At 39.4% G+C, this 22,914-nt stretch overlaps 1 protein-coding gene across 4 annotated transcripts in view; it reads left to right on the top strand.

The window, feature by feature from the left end:
- The window catches only part of prkx (protein kinase X-linked), a 138,867-nt gene that overhangs the window by 88,949 nt on the left and 27,004 nt on the right, over positions 1-22,914 (top strand). For all 4 annotated transcript variants that reach the window (XR_006311977.1, XM_043692400.1, XM_043692403.1 and 1 more), the window contains 2 exons: positions 1,442-1,537; positions 17,355-17,412. Coding sequence is in view for 3 of the 4 variants with exons in the window: in XM_043692400.1 (XP_043548335.1) it covers positions 1,442-1,537; positions 17,355-17,412 (154 nt within the window). In the remaining variant the exon portion in view is untranslated. The remainder of the gene's footprint in view (positions 1-1,441; positions 1,538-17,354; positions 17,413-22,914) is intronic.

Below are 22,914 nucleotides of genomic sequence, written 5' to 3'. Positions count from 1 at the left end.
GACATGGGATCATTTGGACTTTTATAACTTTTACTGATGCCATCTTTCTCATTGTGTATTTCTTAAACTGATTCCTTATACTCAATGTGTCCTGGTTCAACTTGAACTTGCATTCTTTAGATTATTAGTAATACTTGCACCACCATAAGATGTTTGTAGTGAATTGAAATGGCACCTGCATTATACAAGATATGTAACACCGATGAGTCTATTTGGACTAAAACATAGCAGTTTATCAACTATTTTATGACTGAAATGTTAAACTAAGGCTTGTCTGCCTTGGCCAAATATAAGATATCCCATGAATATGAGCCAATATACCCCACTCATAATTTCGAGATGCCAGTGTTGGGCTGGGGTGTACAAAGTTAAAACTCTCACAATGCTAGGTTATAGTCCAACAGGTTTAATTGGAAGCACTAGCTTTCGGAGCGCTGCCCCTTCTTCAAGTGGTTGTGGAGTATAAGATTGTAAGACACAGAATTTATGGTAAAAGTTTAGAGTGTGATGTAACTAGCATTATACCTTGAAAAAGACATGGACTGTTAAGTCTCTCATCTGTTAAAATAATCATGTTGGTTTCAGTTCTTTCATATGTAATACATTATTGAATGTAATACATATGTAATATGTGTCACCAAAATGATGGAAAATCAAGAATGAGAAGACACAGAATTAAGGTGAATCGCAAAAAATACAAAGGGAATATAAAGGAAAACTTTGTTTTAAATTAGTTTAAGTCCGGAATGGACTGCCTGAAGATGTGGTTGAGCCAGATTGTTACAGTTTTAAAAAGGATTGGGATTATTATCTGAAGAGGAAAACATTGCAGAACTGTAAGCAAAAGACAGGAGAGTAGAACTAGGTTAATTTCTCCTGCACAGACTTGGCACAGGGCGAATGGCATCATTTTTTGCTTAGACAGTTCTAGGATATACTGTTTGAACCCAATGTCAATTTGACCTGTCAAAGCATACATCAGATGACTAAAGTGTTTTCACTTCTTGATACACATATTGCTACAACTTTTGTAAATTAAATCTGTATAACTTCAAAATTTATTGACAATTTGCATGTGGTCTTCTCAATCCAAAGTACAGTGCCAGATTTACTAAACCTATTTCTGCCTTTTGACTTTGTTGGCACACAAATGGGAAGAAGAGACCTTGCTTCAAAATAGTAAATACATAGTCTGTTAACCTTGGTAATGTTGCCAATAACCAGGATGAGAATAGTGATAAATTTTCATGAAACAGCCGACTGTTTAATACAGGAGTTTTATTGTGCAATAGGGAAGAAAAATGGTGAGGTGTAAAACAAATTGCTGTCTTGCCATCCACTTGTTTGTTCTGCTGCTGAAGACTTCATTGTATCAATTAGGAAACAAAAAAAAAATTGGAGAAAGTTTCTTTTAATCCACTCTGCATGATTTATTTTACAGCTACCCACCATTTTTCGATGACAACCCTTTTGGCATTTACCAAAAGATTCTTGCTGGAAAATTGGACTTCCCAAGACATCTGGATTTCTATGTGAAGTAAGTTTACTTAAACCCTTCAGTAATTGCAGTATTATAAAATAATTATGTATCCGGCAGGTATTCTTGGATCGTACAATAATTTTTATTCTAGCACGGTATTGTTAACTAACTTCAGAGTTTCACCTCCAATATTCTGTCTGGAAGCTTATTTTGTGCATTAATTACTCTGTGAAGGACAATTTCCTCACCTCAATTCTGCATTATCTGTTTGTGACTTTAAGCATATTTTGTCTTGTTCTGTTATCGGACCTCCGCTTACAGGTCTTAGTTGAAGAGTGAGTGATTTTTTGCTATTATTACTGTGCACGTTTATAGTGGCAAAATTTGCTGTATCATTTTTCCAGCCCGACCTGCAAGTTAATACTCATCTGTGCTCACCTTTACTGGCTCCTCTATATCTTTCTGGCACCTGTCTTTGGTCTGTTGAGTTCATAACCTGCTCGTACATCCTTATTGGTAGGACACCCTCAGGTTTTCAATCCAAGTTGTACAACTGAGCTAAACTTTGACTCATGCTGGAACAACTTCATTACTATTTGAACAGTGTTTCATTATTATTTAGAAACTGGACCTGAGATTTTAACTCTGATTTCGCTTCACAGATGCTGCCAGACCTGCTGAGTTTTTTCAGCAATTTCCGTTTTTGTTAAATTCTTACTTTCCTTGTTAAGGGGAAATTGTGAATTATTGATGCACTAACTGATTTATCTCTACTAAATAATGCTCTGGAAGCCTGCTTTATGTTGATACTTTCTAATCAATGCCTTCAGAGATGTTATAACTACATCTGGAGTAGGTAGGACTTAAGCACACACCTCCTGGCTCAGAGATACACTATCACTGTGCCACAAGAGCACTGGAACCCTATGTTTTTTCCATATATAGACATATTCTTACACGACTGAACAGCTTTCTCGCCACTTAAGTTCCCATGACCTTTTTTATTTTTAACTAGTGCGTCTGTGTATGTTTTCTAATCAACGTGTTTAGAGACGTGTCTTGAACCCAGACCTCCTGGCTCAGAGGTCGGAATCGTAACACTGCACCCACAAGAGTTCTTTGGGTCTGCTTTGTGATATTTTCTAAACAATCTGTTCAGAGATGTTACGACACGCTTCTGAAGCAGGTGAGACATGAACTGGGCTTCCTGGCTCAGAGGTAGGGATATTACTGCTGTACTGGATTAGATTGGTGCTGGAAAAGCACAGCAGTTCAGGCAGCATCCGAGGAGCAGGAAAATCTACATTTCGGGCAAAAGCCCTTCATCAAGAATACAGGCAGAGACACGGGGAGAACGTGCAAACTCCACACAGTCAGTCGCCTGAGGCGGGAATTGAACCCGGGTCTCAGGCGCTGTGAGGCAGCAGTGCTAACCACTGTGCCACCGTGCCGCCCACTGTGCCACCGTGCCGCCCACAAGTGGTGTAGAGTAAGTCTCTTTTGTGAAGACCATTGAAAGGTCACTAAGATGCTGGCCCTCAGTGGTATGTCTGTTGAAACAATCACCTCTGTGGAGGGTTCCTGCTGGAGGTAGTCAACATGCTTTTTTTCTGCAATCCTCTCCCCAGTTTACTATATAACAAACTTTGGACTAGTTGCGACCATCTATATATCTAGAGTTTTCAAGTGTATTTCTTATCAAGATAGTCTCTGTGCCTGGAGCTGACTGTCTACAGAAATCTAATTAAATTCTCAATGTATAATACACTAAAGCTACTGCAAATTGAAACTATTACTATTATTATACAAATATATATGTGTATGTGTAATTATAATTACTTAAAGTGTTTTAGCGAAGGTTGGTTGAGCTTTCCCCTTCCATTCAGTTTTACAAAGCAAATGTTAAATTAGCTTGGTAAAGGACGTGCATCCAAGCTTCCCTTATCTTTAATGTCTCAATGCCTTCGTTCCTTCGTTGCTTCTCACTAATGTGATGATGCTGTTCCTTTAACAACATAACCATGTTGTCCTTGGTTTTTCTTTCAGAGGAGTCATAAATGCAGAATGCCGAGAGGTCTGGCTTAGATGGGTTTTAGGGCAATTTGATTATAGCTAACAGATACTGCCTCTGGAAAAAAGCTTTCAAGTTTAACAAAAACGCTTGTACAATGAAATGGGAATAGCCAGTTCTCCCAGCTCAGCTTTACTCTGGTCTGGCTATTCAGAGAAGGCAGTCAGTCAGTTTTGAGGCTGCTGGTCAAAGAAACAGCTAAATGGAAGAAGGCGTTCCATACCCCATCTCTGACATCTCTCCTGTAAGACCCTGTGTTTGATTTTACATTTTTTGCCAAGGAGTGTTAATGGGGATTATGTAGGAATTTGGAACACCATCATTAAGTTGAAATGGTCTGTTCGGTTTTTTTTTTTGGATAGTTGAAGTTATTCTGTATTCTGTTCTTTTGTTTGTGTTTCATTAGGTAATTTTGCAAAAAATCCTGATTTTGAAACTAAGTGGTTGGGCCAGCTGCATCCCTCCGGGAATATCCACATTACACCTGCTTAAAACAACTGGCAAAGATAGAGTCTGGGCTACGTCCTTGAAATGTTTTGAGGGGGTCTGGCCTGATCCATAGCACTAAGATGAAGGCCACGATTCTGACTCTCTAAACTACTGCGTCAGTTATCAATTCTTTTCAACCATCTTTTGTCTGCTAAAAATCTCACAGCCATTTTATGTTAAATTCAGCCACCCCAGCTCCAAAACAGGATAAGTTAAACTCTTTATGATAATGAAAGTCAGAGCCCCACAAGCGGCCAGAGGAATGACACTTTGGTGATTCCCTTTTATCCCCATTTGCCTGATGAACGTATCCCATTCTTTGAGCATATTGGGGCCATTCCTTTACACTTACATTGTAAGATTTCAATTTACCAATTACTATTCCTATTACTCCCTGTCACGTGTTAGTTACTGGGTTCGTTGAAGGGAAGGCTGTCCAAAGCTTTTCTTGACTCATTGCAACTGAAATATCTCAGGAAGCCTGGAACATAATTTAGTATTGATCGCCTAAATAGACCCATTATTCATGGTGTTTTTAAGCTTGTCCCAGCCTGTTATTACACATCTCTGGGGCAAGTGGGACCCAGGTGTCTCAGTCCAGGTGTAGGGACTTACCTCTGCACCGCAGGAGTTCCCTGGTCTCTTTTTTTTAAAAATAAAAGGACTGAGGTGATGAGTTCCAGATTGACAGGCCTTTGCCAGTTACTAAGGGAACTCTCACTCAATAAGATCCACGAATAGATCAATTTATGAATTTTCCCATTGGTCTTAGATTAGATTAGATTACTTAGTGTGGAAACAGGCCCTTCGGCCCAACAAGTCCACACTGACCCGCCGAAGCGCAACCCACCCATACCCCTACATTTACCCCTTTAACCTAACACTACGGGCAATTTAGCACGGCCAATTCACCTGACCCGCACATTTTTGGATTGTGGGAGGAAACCGGAGCACTCGGAGGAAACCCACGCAGACACGGGGAGAACGTGCAAACTCCACACAGTCAGTCGCCTGAGTCGGGAATTGAACCCGGGTCTCTGGCGCTGTGAGGCAGCAGTGCTAACCACTGTGCCACCGTGCCGCCTTGTAGGGGTTATCAAAGCATTAGAATTGCGAGTGAAGTACAGAATGGCAGAATGCTATATTTATTTCAAAGAAAATAATGACTAAGCAAAGACATTCAACCTATTTCAATTTATCCACACAGATTAGTGACATGTTATTTTTCTATTATTGTATTCATTTGTCTCTAAGTGCTTTCAAGATTTCACCTTCAGTGCTTTATCAAATTTTTCTCCATGTGTCAGCTTGAGTACTATATTTGCTTTTCACTAATTTAAAGCTCTGATTATTGTTCTGCATTCATCATTGTTTTATGTTTCTGGGTTTGTCTTTTTCCAAACTATGTGCAAACTTATATGGCTATTCTTCATCTGGAATCATAAAAGCAAACAATGTAATGGGCCCTTTCAGCCCATCGAGTCGGTACTGCCAAAGCTGTACTAAATCTACACCAGTCCCATACCCTTGAATATTATAACGTTTAAAGTGTTCGTCTGAGTATTTTAAAGGTTGAGATTTTCTGCTTCAACTACCCTCCCAAGCAGTACATTCCAGACTCCCACCACTGTCTGGGTGAAAAAGGTTTTCCTCTAATCCTCTCTTAAACCCCCATTGCTTTTCACGTTAAAATTATGCCCTCTTGTTATTTACTCATCAACCAAGGGAAACAACTGCTTTCTATTCACCCTGCTTATGCCCCGCTTAATCTAATATGCCTGTAAGAGGAGTCCACCAAATCTCTTCTGCTCCAAAGAAGAAAACTCAAGCTTTTCCAGCCTCCAGAAGTCTTAACATATTCCATAAATAATTTGATAAATAGATATTTTTATAAATGTATAAAAAATTGTAAAATATATGTTGATTGAAGATTATTTTCTGATAAGAAAATATATAAACGTAGGTGGATTATGTTTGAGTTATACTGACCTTGCATCCAACTGACCCAAAGATCCCTTTGAATAGCTTACTAATTATTAACAACTCTTATTGCTTCAGGCTCATCACTTTGCTTTCCCTGACACCAGCTAGCCACCCTGGTCTCCTGCTCAGTGGCAAACAATAGATATTGTTAGTCAATGATAAGAGAGGAGTGGGAAGGTTGGAAAGGGATGCATCAAGCGTTTAATGAAGGGATATCAAGGGTTGGTGAATTACCAGTTTTTAGAAAAAAAACGAACATGAACAGGAACCTGTTAAAATCAAATTGAAGGCAGCGCTATTGGGGAAGGTTACTAATTTTTAATGTGCTGAACAAAATTACTTAAGTGCTTAAAATGGAGAACGTGTACAAAATAATTTGTCACCATGTTCAGTGAAGAAAAGTCCAAGTCTCATCTGCTTTTGTGAGAAGGCAAGTATCTTGAGTGAATGCCTTACAAAATGTTTCAATTGTCCTAAGCTTAAAAATTTTAAAAGTTGAAAAGAATAAAGCATTTGTACATACAAAAGCAATTTGGCAGGTATTGATAATTAAGGATGTTTGTTACCCATGGAAATAGTTATATCAAAAAATCTATTCCGATGACTGCTGCCTTGTGTAAAACCGTAGGTATTTACTATGCACTTGGAAAGTATGGCTCTCTTATGACTTTTTTGTCAAATTTTGATTACCATTTATGTTGAATAAGAAGCAGTTCAAGCAAGAACATGTTAATGGTACCCTAAGTACAGTTTGAGGTATTGCAAGGAGGCCTTAATTGTTGCAATAAAAAAGTTAAAGTTTTAGTTTTGGCCTCTTGCGCAAGGTTGGAAGCTCCAAGGCTGGAGTATCCAAGATTTAAATTCAAGTAGAAGGCACTTACGTAGAAAAAGCAATGAGTATCTACCATGGGAAAAGTATTCACTGCCTCCAAAGACCTCCATGCCTATACCTTGAATAATAGCTTATTGTATTTGCTAGTGTTTATGTAATAAATCTTTCTCATGGACATTGTAGGAGCCCTTATGCTGGCAGCCTCTAGGTGTAAGTTTAAAACAAATATCCAAACAGATTAGTGAGGTGATTGAGTGGACCACTGAGGACAGTTTCTTCGGCCACACTTCTAAACTTGCCATAGCTGTTTTGACAGCTACCTTGGTGCCTTTAAAATTTTACTATTAAACAATGAAAGAAAGATGATAAACATGTAACAGATAAAAGGCTTTATGACATTAAGTATTTTTTATAAAATATTAATCTAAATGACACAAGACTATTCTCTTAACTCCATGTAGAATTAGGATTTTCCCCCAGTTTGAATGTTTTCCATACCCTTCTCTCGAAGGTAAAAATTCCATGGGTATGGATGGAAGGTACCAATTGATCACTTTACAATGAGGGCTAGCTATCAAGGCTGAATAGTACCCTGACCCAGTGAAATTGCTGGTAATAATCCAGAACTTCCATTGGTCAGTGCATTGAGCATAGAAGTTGGGATGTTATGCTGGGATTGTACAGGACACTGGTTTGGCCAATTTTGGAATACTGCTTTCAATTCCGGTCTCCCTGCTATTAGAACAATGTTGTTAAATTCAAAAGGTTTCAGAAAAGATTTACAAGGATGCTGCTGGGATTGGAGGGTTTGAGCTATAGGGGAGGTTGAATAGGCTGAGACTTTTTTTCCTCCATAGCTTTGGAGGCTGAGGGGTGACCTTAGGAAGATTTATAAAATCAGGAGGGCCATGGATGAGAGTGAATCGCCAAAGTCGTCATCCCACATTAGGAAAGTCCAAAACTGGAAGGCATAGGTTTAAGGTGAGAGGGGAAAGATGTAAAAGAGACCTACAGGGTAACTACTTCACGCAGAGGGTGGTGCATGTATGGAACAAGCTGCCAGAGGAAGTGATGGAGACTGGGTCAATTAAACCACTTAAAAGGCATCTGGATGGGTACATGAATAGGGAAGGTTTAAAGGGATACAGGTAGTTCTTCAGTAATGCAATGGTTGCATTCTTGTGCAACTCTGCATTATAGAAAAATCAGGCTTTAGAAACTTTGCTTAAAATGTTGCTGATGTAATTGTGTAAGAGCCAGCACATGTTTTTGAAATTTCGTGCTTTAGAAACAGTGTTCCCACTTCGTCAATTGTGTTATAGTGAATTTGCATTTATGAAACACATGTTAGAGCAGTATGGGCCAAATGCTGCCAAATCGACTGATCAGTTTAGGATATCTGGTCGGCATGGTCGAGTTAGTCCGAAGGGTATGTTTCTATGCTGTATAACTCTAACTCTATGAACAGGACTCAGGAGTTTATTATCTTGCTTAATGCAGACAAGGTCTCAAATAGAGACTGTTAATGTTGTTACAGGATGTTATACTTTTATTAGTTATTGAAAGTGGAGGAGGTTGATGTCTTTAGCTTTAAGATGTTTGATTAACTATATCAATGATTCTCATTTTAGTCACTGCCTTTTGCATTATCAAATTAAATAATTTTCCTGCTTTCTACACTCAACGTTCAAGTGTGAAGAACACTTAATCTCTTACCTGAACTTGATTTTTACCGGCACCTCAAAACTGTGTCATACCTTCTTTTCCTTGAGACACTTCAGGCTTTTAATGTCCATTTTCAATGTCACCTGAGCACACTCTGGTTGCATGCATTTCTCTTGCTGTTCCTCAGTTCTTGGGCAGTTCTGTATTAAAGTAGTCCTTCAGGTCAGTTTCCCATTTAAAAAATAAATTATTGCAAGAGGAGTTTACACAATCTTGTCAGCTCTGAGCAAAACTTTAATTTCAAACCAAATAGACTATTTTTCCTTTGAAACTGTATTCATTCAGCTTCAGGATACACTGCCATATTCAGCTTTTAGATTGTGGAGAAATCTGAAAAAGTTTAGCTATTCAACTCAGAAGTTAGTGGCTTTTTGTGTTAACTAATTTTGCCAAATCAGGATATTGTATATGTTGGCTATCAGATGGCCGTTAAGTAGGATGGTTTATTTGAACAGTAATGCTGATGTATTATTTTTATAATACCATTTTAACATCGTCACAGCCCATCGTTTTACAAACCTTCAGGTGAAAGCAATTTAAAGCACATTTCTGAACATTTATAGGCAATTGAATTTTTTTCAGGTATCCAAATGGTTACAATCTGTTAAATAGCTACTTTAAAGTTGAAATAATCATGGTCCTATTTGGATATATATTATGCTTTTCCAATAATGTTAAATCAGTGCCTTATTGAGGCACTTCGATGGGCTTTGAATTTGAATTCAGAATTCAGTTGCGACTGATGTATATGGAGTTTGTTCAATGCATCTATTGTTACAACTGAATGGGAGGAATGCATAGACACTCTAGTTCCACTATTCTGTGGGTTGCAGCATAAAATAAAAGTATTTTACCCAAGTCTTGATATGGTCAATTGTCTGCTTTGTCTTTTTTTATACTTGGAATGAAAAGATTCTAAAAGATAAAAGCGTTAATATGTAGACCAAATTAATGATTTATTATAATACAAAACCCGTTCAGTGAAGATGCAGATTGGTCAGCACACCATTTGTAGTATGAAAATAAAATTATTTATCCTTCAAACCTGGAACACACATTCTTCCTTCGGGTGAAGGGTAAAAAAAACTGATTACTGTCTGCACAGATTCACTTCACTTTCTATCTAGTGATATTTATTCTTAAACACAGACACCTCCTGCTCAGGAAGTGGAATATGGAGAAGTTCTTTTTGTCACTCTTCCAGGAGAGCAATCAGGTTTCACCCTGATGTCTCAGCAAACCTGTTCAGAAGCAGGCAAGCTTGGCTTTTGTTTGTAGCAGGCTAAAGGTTTTTCACTTCTATTGATGCTTGACATCTCATAACAGCCATGATGTGAAATGAAGACAGCCATTCTCAAATTTCAAATTATTGAAAAGCAGGAGTATACTTTCTTCTTTTATGGGATATGGGCTTTGCTGGCAAGATCATCATTTGTTATCCATTCTTACATGCGTGCAGTAATGTCTATAAAAAAATTTCTAACCGTGAAAGAGAAAAAAAATTATTGGCCATTTTCGCACTTCATTCAACCATATGTTCCTGAATAAGACTTTGCTATTCGGTCCATAACTCAGAATAATTTGCAAGACATACTAATATAAAGAGAAAGCAATGTTTTAGCTTGGATTAACTGGTTAATCAGTGACTGGTAGAAAGAAGCATCGTCATGAAGAATTTGCCAGTTGACTGGCAAGTCAGTTGTCAAGTTTTGTTTAAATCAAGCAAGTTGACTCAAGTCAAGACATTGCCTGAGAAATGAAACTGAAAATGGATTTCATTGTTGTTGAGTTGATACACGTGCAATATGTGTACACGTTTTTTTCAATTGGCAAAGAATAGGACTCAATGTACATGCAAGTGCACCACACTGAAAAATACCATCAGCAGAACTGAAACTTTGTGCTACCAAATGGCCATGCCCAAGTACACTTTTCTTTTTAATTACAGAAATACAATGGTTCTGTAGTGGTATGGGATTTTCTTAAAAAAAAAGGAAAAACCTTCCCTCATCCCTGTTTCACGGCATCTAATAAAATTTATCACTAATTTTGTTGGCGAAATCCAGCACAATTGGCATTGTAGCATTCGAGAGATGTACAGCGCAGAAACAGGCCCTTAAATCCAACTCCTCCGTGTTAACCAGATACTCTAAATTAATCCAAGTCCCCTTTGCTAGCATTTGGCTCATATTCACATACCCATCCAGATGCCTTTTAAATGTTGTAATTGTACCAGCCTCCTCCACCTTTTTATAGCTTATTCCATAGGTGCACCACCCTCTGCATGAACAAGCTACCCTTTACGTCACTTTTAAATCTTTCCCCTCTCACCTTAAACCTATGCCCTTTAGTTTTGGTTCCCCCACTCTGTGAAAAGATGTTGTCTATTTACTGTATCCATGTCCTTATGATTTTATAAACCTCTATAAGATCACCCCTCAGGCTCCAACACTCCAGGGGGAAAAGCTCTAGCATATTCAGCCTCTCCCTATAGCTCAAACCCTCCAGTCCTGGAAACATCCTTGTAATTTTTTTCTCAACCCTTTCAAGTTTTACAACATCATTCCTATAGCAGGAAGACCAGAATTGCACACCGTATTCCAAAAATGGCCTCACCAATGTCCTGTACAGCTGCAAGGTGACCTCCTAACTCTTACACACAATGCACTGACCAATAAAGGAAAGCATATCAAATACTTTCAGTATCCTATCTAGCTGTGATTCTACTTTCAAGGAGCTATGAATCTACACTCTATAGTATCTTTGTTCAGCAACACTCCCCAGGACCTTACTATTACATGTATAAGTCCTGCCATGATTTGCCTTTCCAAAATGTAACACCTCACATTTATCCAAATTAAACTCCATCTGCCACTCGGCCCATCTTTGGAACAGTTTGTCATGGAGCCCACAAGGGAGCAGGCTATTCTGGACCTAGTGCTATGTAATGAACCAGACTTTATAAAAAATCTTAAAGTAAGGGAACACTTAGGAAGCAGCGATCATAATATGGTAGAGTTCAGTCTGCAGTTTGAAAGAGAGAAGGCAAAATCAGATGCTGAGGGGTGATCTTATAACATTTATAATACATTAAGGGGCATGGATTGGGTAAACAGACAAAGTATTTTGCCTGGGATGGGGTATCTAAAACTAGAGGCTGAAGATTTGTGTTGAAAGGGGAAAAAATGAAAAGGTATGTATAGTGCAAATTCTTCACGCAGAGGATGGTGTGTGTATGGAATGACCTGCCAGAGCAAGTGTGGAGGCTCGTACAATTACAATTAAAATATTTTTCGATGTGTACGTGGATTGAGAGTGATATGGGCAAGTGCTCGCAAATGGGGCGAGATCAAATTAGGATATCTGTTCGTCATGGTACCGTTAGACCGAAGGGTTTGTTTCCGTGCAATACATCTCTACGACTCTGTGCATTCTGTGAATCTGGAGTTGTTTTCTGTATTGGATAGCAGTTTAGTTTCTGTAACAGTACTGTGAGGCAACTTTTATTATCCGTAACTGGTTGTTACATTGTATCAGGGACAGAGAGTCTCATTCCAAAAATTGGACTTCACCTCGGACCGAAATGGCGAACGGTTCCCGGAACAACCTCAGCCTCCAGATTAATCGTCGATTCAGTGGTCCCTGACGTGCAGGAGGTCATAAGGATCGTTGCTTTATTTTCCGTTCTTTCTTTATGAACATTTGTTCATAGGTCAGTCTCTTAATGTGCCTTTCTTTTCTCATCTATAATTATAACTCAATGCATCTTAATCTTTACGCAAATTGCTTTCTTTGAGTCTTCTCTTAACTACATTTAACTGTGTCTTAAAAATACCGTTTGGATACACATTGCGACCAATGACACCACTTCAGGAATAAAAGTAATACGGCGATTGGTCCGTCAATTAATCGGCTATTTGTCCTGCACAATACGGAGCTTTGTGAATGTTGCACTCCGCGTTGAATTTGAACTGCTCTCAGCCAGATACATGAAGAGAATTCCATAGGACCCTGAGCTATGCTTCCGGAATGGAGAAGTTGGTTGGAGATACAGGTAAGGAGCTCAGCTGGAAAGTCATCAGATTGTCCCACGTAAAACTGTGTCCACAACCTCAGTTTGTCTGGATCAGGTCATTTGCTGATGAATGTTTGGCCCTGGTTATTGCTCGTCAGACATTCAGTAAGTTTCGTGTCAGAGTAAAGGAATTGATAAATTCTCACAGTTTGGGGATTTTTATTGCTTGGTAACGAGGAGATGTAAATGTTACTTGCCAACTGTCAACCAAGCTTGATCTTATCTCATGGTGCATGGACGGAGACCTGTTCTTTGTCTCAGGAGTTTTAAATGGTGCTGAAATTTGTGCATGCACGAGCAAATATCTCTAATTTCAAAATAATGATGGAGGGAGGGCAATGATGAGGCAGCTGCAGGTTTTGCGACTGAGGATAAGACATTGAAAAATTGGTGCCGAGATGGAGGACGACCGAGGTTATTGACCTCAAACAGCTATCAGAGAAAGTGAGGATTGAGGATGCTGGAAATCAGAGCCGAAGCGTGTGGTGCTGGAAAAGCACAACAGGTTAGGCAGCATACGAGGGTCAGGATAATCGATGTTTTGAGTATGATCCCTTCATCATCAATAAGGCATGTGGGCCAGGTGAGAGAGTGATAAATGGTACGGGCGTAGGACTTGAGCAAGATAGATGGGAATGATAAATTTAGATGAAGTTGGGGGGATGGTGATAGTTCTCATTCGAGGGTGGAGCAGATAGGTGACAAGGAAGATGAACAGGTAGGACAGCTCAAGACAGAAGTGCTGAATTGGAAGTTTGGAACTGTAGATAAGGTAGGGGGAAGGGAAATGAGGAAATTGGTGAAATCGACATTGATCTCGTGTGGTTGCAAGTTCCGAAGATGGAAGATAAGGCGTTCTCAGCTCAAGACGTCGAGTTGTTATGGTTTGGTAATAAAGGAGGCCCAAGGCGTGCACGTCCTTGGTGAATTGGGACGTGGAGTTAAAGTGTTCCGCCAAGGGCCAGTGGGGTTCTTTAGTGCGTGTGTCCCAGAGCTGTTCTCTAAAAGGTTTCGCAAGTTGGCGTCCTGTCTCCGCAAAGTTGAGGAGACGACATCGAGAAAATCAGACACAGTTGATGATGTGTGTGGAAGTCCAGGTAAGTCTCAGTCGGTTGTGGAAGGATCTTTTGGGGCCTTGGACGGAGGAGAGGGGTGAGGTGCGGGCGAAGAGTTTGCACTTCTTGCCGTGGTAGGTGAAGGTGATGGGTGTGGGGTGTGGACTGGTGGTGGGCATGTACCTGTTAACGCAGTTGCGGAGGGAATGGTCTCAGGAACGCTGATAGTCATGGGGAGGAAAATAATTCCCCAGTGGTGGTTTCTGTTTGTAAGTGGCGCAAGTGCCGGAGAATACTGCGATGTATTCGAAGGTTGCTGTGTTGGATAGCGAGGAATGGGTGATTATGTCCTTGTTGCAGACGGAGGGGTGGAGCTCAAGGGCAGAGGAACAAGAATTGCAGGAGATGCATAGGAGGCCTCGAGGAAGTGGAAATTGCGTCTTTCAGACGGAGATCACCAAACTGTGTTGGACTTGTTCCTCATGGGTTCAGATGAGGCAGAGGTGCAGGAATTGGCAATAAGGGATGGCCTTTTAACAGGAGGGGTGCATGGGAGGAGGAGCAGCTGAGGTAGCTGTTGGAGTCCGTGTGTTTGTAGCAGATGTCCATGTTGAGTCCATGGCTTGAAATGAAGATGCAGAGGCTCAGGAAGGAAAGGGAGATATCTGAGATCACCTAGTTGATTGAAAGGTCAGGGTGGAACGTGTTAGTGAAGTTGATGAACTGCCAGCCTTCTCGTGTGAGCACGAGTTGGCGCCGCTACAGACATCGATGTAGCGGAGGAAAAGGTGGGGAATAATGCAGAGAGTGGTGGGCCTGTGGAATTCATTGCCGCGGAATGCAGTGGAGGCTGGGATGCTAAATGTCTTCAAGGCAGAAATTGATAAATTCTTGATGTCACAAGGAATTAAGGGCTACGGGGAGAATGCGGGTGAGTGGAGTTGAAATGCCCATCAGCCATGATTGAATGGCAGAGTGGACTCGATGGGCCGAATGGCCTTGCTTCCGCTCCTATGTCTTATGGTTTTATTGGTCCATCTGATCAAGATCCTGTTGTATCCTGAAATAACCACCTTTACTGTCCACTACACCTCCAATTTTGATAACGTCTGCAAACTTACTAACCACACCTCCGGTGTTCGTATCCAAATCGTTTACATAAATGATGAAAAGCACTGGATCCAATATCTATCGTTGTGGCACAACGCTGGTCACAGGCCTCCAGTTTGAAAAAGGCACTCTACCATCACCCTTTGTCTTCCATCTTCAAGCCAGTCCTGAATCCAAATGGCTTGTTCTCCCTATATTCCATGTGAAGTAACCTTGCTAACCAGTCTACCATGAGGAATTTTGTCGAATGCCTTACTGAAGTCCATATAGATTATGTCCACCACTCTGCCCTCATCAGTCCTCTTCGTTACTTCTTCAAAAAAACTCAGTCAAGTTAGTGAAGCACAATTTCCCACGTACAGAGCCACATTGATTTCCTTGATCAGTCGTTGCCTTTCCAAATATGTGCAAATCCTGTCCCTCAGGATTCTCTCCAACACAATGGGGTGGCATGGTGGCTGTGGTTAGCACTGCTGCCTCACACCACCAGCGTCCCAGGTTCAATTCCAGCCTTGGGTGTCTGGCCGTGTGGAGTTTGCACATTCTCCCCGTGTCTGCGTGGGTTTTGTCTGGCTGCTTCGGTTTCCTCTCACAGTCCAAAGATGTGCAGGTCAGGTTGATTGGCTATGCTAAATTGCCCATAGTGTTAGCTGCATTAGCCAGAGGGAAATGGGTCTGTGTGGGTTGTTCTTTGGAGGGTCGGTGTGGACTTGTTGGGCGGAAGGGCCTGTTTCCACACTCTAGGGAATCTAATCTAATCTAAAAAAACTCACCTACCACTCAAGTCAGACTCATAGGTGTGATTAGTTCTCTGGTATTTCCTTACCATGTTTCTTAAATAGTGGCACCGCAGCATTCGCCAACCTCCGGTCTTCCGGCACCTCACCTGCGGCTATCAGTGATACAAATATCTTAGCACGGGGCTCAGTAGTGACTTTCCTAGCTTCCCATCAGGTTCGATGGTACTCCTGATCAGGTCCTGGAGATTTATCCACTTTATGCATTTTAAGGCATCCAGCATCTGTCTTAAAGTTAGTGCTGAATCAGCACAGACTTTAGGAAGCAATTTTTCCACACAAAGATATATGGTAACCTAAATTACTTCTCCAGTTCTCCTGGCTGTAGGAGGCTGTAGAAACTAAACTTCAATTTCCTTTCAGTGCGCAATTAGACTTTGAACTGTTGCTGTAAATTTACGTGCTGAATGGTCTAATCCAATTCCTGTTGCCTTGTATTAAAAATTGACACCTTCCTTCAGGGAAGGTGCAGTCTTTCATGCTGTCTTTGGACTGTAATATATTATAAAACATAGAAAAACAAGTTTCTGGAGATTGGTCGAGTATCATAGATAACTGTAGGGATGCCGGCATCATTAGCCAACATTAGTTTCCCACCCTTGATTACCTTTGAACCAAACAGTTTGCTAAGGCCATTTCATAGGTGAATTAGGAATGCCACATTGTTTTCGATCTGGAATCATATGCAAGTCAGACCAATTAAAAACAGCATATTTCCTTCCCTAAAGGACATCGGGGAATCAGGTTGAATCTTACAACAATCAGCACTTGCTACAGAGTCATTGTGTTAACCTTTATCAACCTGAAATATTATCTCAACCTGAAGCATTAACTTTATTTTCTGTTGAAAATTTTCAGTTATTTTTGTTTTGTTCCAGATTTTGAGCAGTATTTTTTTAAAATTGTTCGTAGTAGTTTGAGATTTGTTTATTGTCAACTGTCATGGCTTGTGTAAAGATTTGTAGCTCTGGTACCGGTTGTCATAGTTGTGAGTACGTTTGGTGAGCTGGGAAGTTGATTTGCCGACGTTTTGTTCCGTGTCTAGGTGATATCTTCGGTGCTTTGGAGTCTCCTGTGAAGCGTTGCTATAGTGTCTCTTCTGGAATTTATTTGGTTCCGTTCCTGCTGCTTCCGGTTGCTGGTCCCAGTTGTTCCAGCCACTACAACAAACAGTCAGAACAGGCAACTGGATGCAGCAGGAATAGAACCAAATAAATTCCAGAAGAGACAGCACAACAGCGCTTCACAGGAGGCTCCAAAGCACTGAAGATGTCACCTAGACCGGGGATGAAATGTCTGCAAATCAATTTCACAGCGTGGCGAACATACCTACAACTATGACAATTGTCATGTTTTTGGCTAGACTTTTTGTTGTACTTTACCCTCTAGTCAGTGTCTTGGGATAACCTTGAATCATGAAACAAGAGTTACAGCAATACATTTTTAAAAAGAGAAATGGAACATTTATTGTTCATCCATGCTAAACTTCTATTTCAGATTAATTTGTACAAAGCTATATCATTTCAATTCTTGGATCATTCTTTCAATTGTTTAAAATGTCAGTTTTTAAAAAGCATTACATAACTTCTAATTTGACATTGAATGTATTTTAGAAAACTATGACTGTATTAATGTTCTGTTTATGCATCTTCATGTATGGTTTGTTAAAGTTGACCAGATCTGTTGTTATATGAGAAGTAATGTTTTTTGATACATTTAACTTCTTTTTTGTTTTAGAGACCTCATCAAAAAGCTTCTAGTTATTGACCGGACAAGACGATTAGGCAATATGAAGGTAAGCAATAGATGCATAAATAAAAAATGTGAAGTAACCTTAACATTTTTGAATTTTATCTGAAAATACAGAAGTTAGTGATTCCTAAACCATGTTCCACTATCCTGTAAGATGGTTGTTGTAAATCATTCATTATGTTTAATTATATGCAAGCATCAATACTTTTAGAGGAAACTGTAATTTCTAAATTGGTTGCCACATGATACTTGTACAGTTACTCTTTAATTTTACTTCGATTGATGAATGCTTTTTAGTACTGTTGAGCAAAGATCATTGGGATCAAATGATTTGAGTAAAGATCACTCTCACTCTCAAGTGTTGTTTCCCGTGTGTGCGTGCCCATCCTTCCCATCCCCATTCTCCAGTGCTACTTTCTGCGAGGAATGCTGTGTAAAGTCCTAGCTTCTTATCATAACACTGCTTAAACAGAATAGTTTCAGAGGGAAGCGAAGCTGAGTTGGAAAAGTTAAAATGTGAGAGCCTGGAAGGCAGAAGAAACGTAGACTAAAAAGGAAGAAGTGAGTTTCACAATCTTAATCAAGAAAACAATGATAGCAGCGAGGAGAAATTATATTTTAGAAGGATCAAAGAGGTCAAATGTGTAAAAGTAAAAACACAAAAGAGGCAAATGTGGTGCCTAGAAACCCTAAAATAGTCGCTGAGGTGTACACGATCAAATGTATTATCAACTGTTAGAGAAATATGAAAAAGGTATTAATAGTTGGGGATTTTAACTGTCTAAAAATTAAATGGAATAGTTTGAATCTGCAAGGTAGGGACAGAACACATTTCTTAAATTATGTCCAGAAGAGCTTTTTTGGTCAGTGGATAGAAGGCCCAACCAGGAACAGTTTTGGGCCTAATATTGAGAAAGGAACCCAAGCAGATGGAATGTTTGTCAGTAGGAAAACATTTTGGTTATAATAACTATAACTCAGTAAGACTCAGGGTAGGTATGGAAAAGACTATAAGACTTAGCAGCAAAATTGGATCATTGAATCTGCTGCACCGCTTAATGGAATTGATAATTCTCAATTCTATTTTCTTGCCTTTTCTCCTTAAGCCTTGATTCCCTTACTGATTAGAAATCTGTCAAATTCAGCCTCAAATGTATTTAACACTCAGCCTCTATTGCCCTCTAATAAGGAATGCCACAGAATTTGATGCAAAATTGAATTGTATAATTTTCGATGAGCTCAGCAGAATTGGTCTAAAAGAACAGAGTAACAAAAAGAAACTCATTGATTTCAACAAGCCTTGAAGTAATCTGAAAGATTTTTCATCTTGAGGCAATGAATGGAAACTTGAGCTAGGCCAAGTAATCAGTCTTGATGGTGAGTATGTGGACTGTGTTCCAAATATGTCATCTCGCTAGTTCCAGAAGTTGACTGGTTGTGCATATGCACAATGAGACTGAAAGATTGGCATTTGCTAGTGGCACAATAATAGCTAGCTTTTTTTTTTAAAAGTGAAGCCTAATTTGTCATGCAAGTAATTTCCAAGGTATAAATTAAGTATGTATCGTAGTTGTGTATTGGTGGAAAACCTTAATGCAAAATCACAAGAGTTTTCACTGTGATTTAAGAAGTTATTGTATGTTTTTTAAAAAGCCTATTGCGTGTAATTGTCAAATCAACCTTGTTCAATGATGTAGATCATCTTTTAACAGTAGGCTTTTCTGTTCCTGTAATTAATTTGATGATGAGTATAATTCTTTTCCAAGTACACAAATAGTGAATGCATGGAGCAAATCTAATCATGCAGTTTGAATTGTTGCCAATGATAATTGACCACAATAAAACTTCATGATGAGTATAATACACTACACGGTGTCTTATAATTTATAATTTCCGTCCTTCAGATTATAATGAGTAATATTTTATTAATGCATTTTTATCATAGAGGAACAGTATTATGCCTTGAGCTGAAGATGACTTGTTTTAACCCTTAATAGAACTTTTTGTTATTCATTCATAAATTTTACCTTTGTTAGTTGGGCCAATGTTCATTGGTTATCCCTAGCTACCCTTGAGAAACTGATGGTGATTAGCCTCCTTAAACTACTTTAGTCCATTTTGGTATTATTCCCCCCAGGATGTTCAAAGTAAAGGAACTGCAGGATTTTGATCCAGCAACACTGAAGGAACATATAAAAATCTGAGCAGGAGTAGGCCATTTGGTCGATTTTAAACCTGCTCTGTCATTTAACATGATCATGGCTGATCTTTTTTTATTCTCTTGAGGGGCCAACATTTATTGCTCATCCCGAATTTCCCTTGAGAAGGTAGTTGTGAGCTGCCTCCTTGAACCACCTGCAGTCTGTGTGCTATCTCAATACAATACTCCTTTTATGTCCATATACCCCTTGACTCATTTGACTTGTAGGTATCTATGTTTTATCTATCTTAGTCTACTGCTACCTAGGTACCAAGTCCAGGGGAAACCTCGTCTCTTAATCCAGTCTGGTCAGAATTTTATACATTAGAATCAGATTTCCTCTCCTTGGTGAACCTTTGCACTTTCTCTAAGACAAGAATGTTTTCTTAGGTAAGGAGACCAGGACAGGATATGACTTAATCACGGCACAGTGGCTCAACAGTTAGCACTGTTGCTTCGCAACGCCAGGGACCCAGGTTCCCAGGTTCCATTCCACCCTAGGATGACTGTCTGTGTGGAATTTGCATATTCTCCCTATGGCTGCATGGGTTTCCTCCAGATGCAGTGGTTTTCTCCCACAGTCCAAAGATGTGCAGGTTAGGTGGATTGGTAATGCTTAATCACCTGTAGTGTCCAGGGATGTGCAGGCCAGCTGGATTAGCCATGGGTAATGCAAAGAAAGGGTAAGGGGTCTGGGTCTTGTTAGTATGCTCTTCAGAGGGTTGCTGTGGACTCAGTGGGTTGAATGGCCTGCTTCCAAAGTATAGGGATTCTGTTCTGAGATTCTGTGAACTGAGTCAGTAGTATTATCAAGCCTATTTTCATGATGGACATCGAAGTCCTCTGCACAGAGTACATGCTGCACTCTACCACCCTCAATGCTTTGTCCATGTGGTGTTCAACATGAAGGGTCACTGATTAATCAGCTGAAGTGTGGTGTGTAGGGGTTGGAGGTGGAACGAGGTAAACAGTAGGAGTTTTCTTTTTCCATGCTTGACCTAATACCATGAAATTTCATGGGGTCTGCATTCATGTTGCAGATTCCCAGAGCAACTCCCTCCTGATTGCATACGACTGTGCTGGCATCTTGGCTGCCCTATAAGCAGGACAGACCTAGGCATGGTAATAGTGTTGCCTCAATTGTTTGTGTGACATGTAATTCCGTGAGTGTGACTATCAGATTGTTGTTCTAATCTGAGAAGCCCTCCCAATTTTGGCAGGAGCCGCCAGCTGTTGGAAAGGAGGATTTTACAGGGGCAGAACAGCTGAGTCTGCTGTTGTCATTTCTGCTGCCTAGGTTATGCTTGGTCATCCGTCTGGTTCATTTCATTTTTGATGCAGAATGATAAAGCTAAATGGTTTGTCAGGACACTTAAAACCGTATGACTCAATTTCTCGAGTCACATATTTGCCAAACCAGGCAAGAATAGATGATTTATCTTCTGTAAAGCTGAGTTTTTAATGACAACCCATCTTTATTAGAATTGTTGCCCTATAATGTGTGCTGTCTTAAAAGAAATCTTGAGGTTTTGAATTTTGCAACAGATTGACTTAACTGCTTATCTCCCTTAAGGCACTATTATTAACAGCTTTACCCTTAAACTGTAGCCTCAGCTTATAATGATTCTTGCCCATTCAGAGATTATGGCCAACCAGACAGGACAGAATTTCATAGTTTACTTAGGTTGACCAAATCCCAGCTTATTATAGTTGTCATTATTTTTGTGGAGTCATGTATTTACAAGCCGTTGTGTTTTATCCTCGAAGCAGCTGCAAATCATTTAAGTTTAATGTAACAAGTGGACGGTCAAATTACTAGTCAGCTGTCAATTTTATGCTTAATCACTCACTCTTCACATGAGCAAAATTAATGAGAATGTGAAGTTTCAATTAAACTTGCATACAGGTCACATTACTGAGTAGCTACATTACAGGGTTGCATTAATTAGCAGATATCCCAGGGTAACACTTGATTTTAATTAAAACGGCGACACTAGAGTTACTGTACATAAGTTAACAGAATTACTTGAGAGCAATGATGGATGTCTTTAGTTCAGCTGAAATAAGTTGACACCATAGTTAAATTTAATTTTGGGTTAGGATGATACTAATAAGTTGACTGAATATTTCAATTTTTTAAAAATAAAACTGAAAATTCAGTTAGGTGCAACTTTTGTTCAAACCATTTGGTAGTTTTTATTTGACATAGCTTTCGAATTTGACATGTTAATTCCCGTAACAATTTGGAAATATTTATTTTCTGTTAGAAAATTAAACCACAGGTGCAGATACGCCTTGATTTGTAATTTTTCCTTGGATGCATAACATTAGAAATCTGCCAAACAGGACATCCACTCCACATGACTGACTATGGCCTGATTTTCATCAACACATTACCATTCAACCATCCCTGTGCAGCAATTAGCTGAAGGTGCAACAGCTGAATCTTAGTACGTTGAGTTTTTCAAGTTCTGTTTTGTACATCAGAAGAGTACTTCCAAATTATATTTACAATATGTTTTGTACATCTGTTCCATTCTCTCAACTTAGCTGATTGCAGTGCTTGTTGACTGGATATTAGTGAGGCTTCCAGATTTACCTGTTATCTTTTAACTGAACCCATATAACAGTAATTAGCAATTCCAAGAGTTTGTAAGTTTGTGCTTGTGGAAGATTTAGAGTGAGTAGTTTTATGTTCTTTATTGTAAGCAATAGAAATATTGCCTTAGTCAGTTGTCGACTGGAATGATATGTGGAATGATTCTGAACTGCTGCTTTTTTATCCCATTATAAAGTAGTTGACACATTGAGTGATTGTTGATTTAGTTTATGCCAATTTAACTAATTAATTTGATGGTGATCATGGTTGGGTTAACCAGTGAGAGATCTGTATGTAGCCAAAAGCAAAGCAATGGGAATAAGTCTTCACATGCCAAGTTTGATGAAATTGGGTGGCAGGAGTCCCAATCTTCAATCTTTCTTCATACAGTATATCCTGTTGAATTTTTATTTCAGATATTTATCTACATCTCTTAAAACTAGAATATCGATATTGTATCCGCCATTGTTTCTAGTAGGATATTCCTCTTCCTGACAGCCTTTGTGTTGAAAAGAAATTCTTGTCAGTTTCTTTTTTTTCCGCTCTTAAAATTTACCTTTTCCGTAAATCAAATAACAAAAATAGTTATTGCTTATTTAGTTCACTAAAATCGCTGCTGTGTTTCAATGTCACTAGAATGTATGCCAACATGGTCCATTTTCCAGAACTTCTCATCTGTCATTATGTTACTTAATTGCTATACCTTATCCTCATCCTTTTCTGTTTCCACCATCTCCTTCAAAGAT

Source organism: Chiloscyllium plagiosum, chromosome 6 (assembly GCF_004010195.1).
Source record: "Chiloscyllium plagiosum isolate BGI_BamShark_2017 chromosome 6, ASM401019v2, whole genome shotgun sequence".
Classification (NCBI taxonomy): Eukaryota; Metazoa; Chordata; class Chondrichthyes; order Orectolobiformes; family Hemiscylliidae; genus Chiloscyllium; species Chiloscyllium plagiosum.
This window is presented reverse-complemented; position numbering and strand designations above follow the sequence as displayed.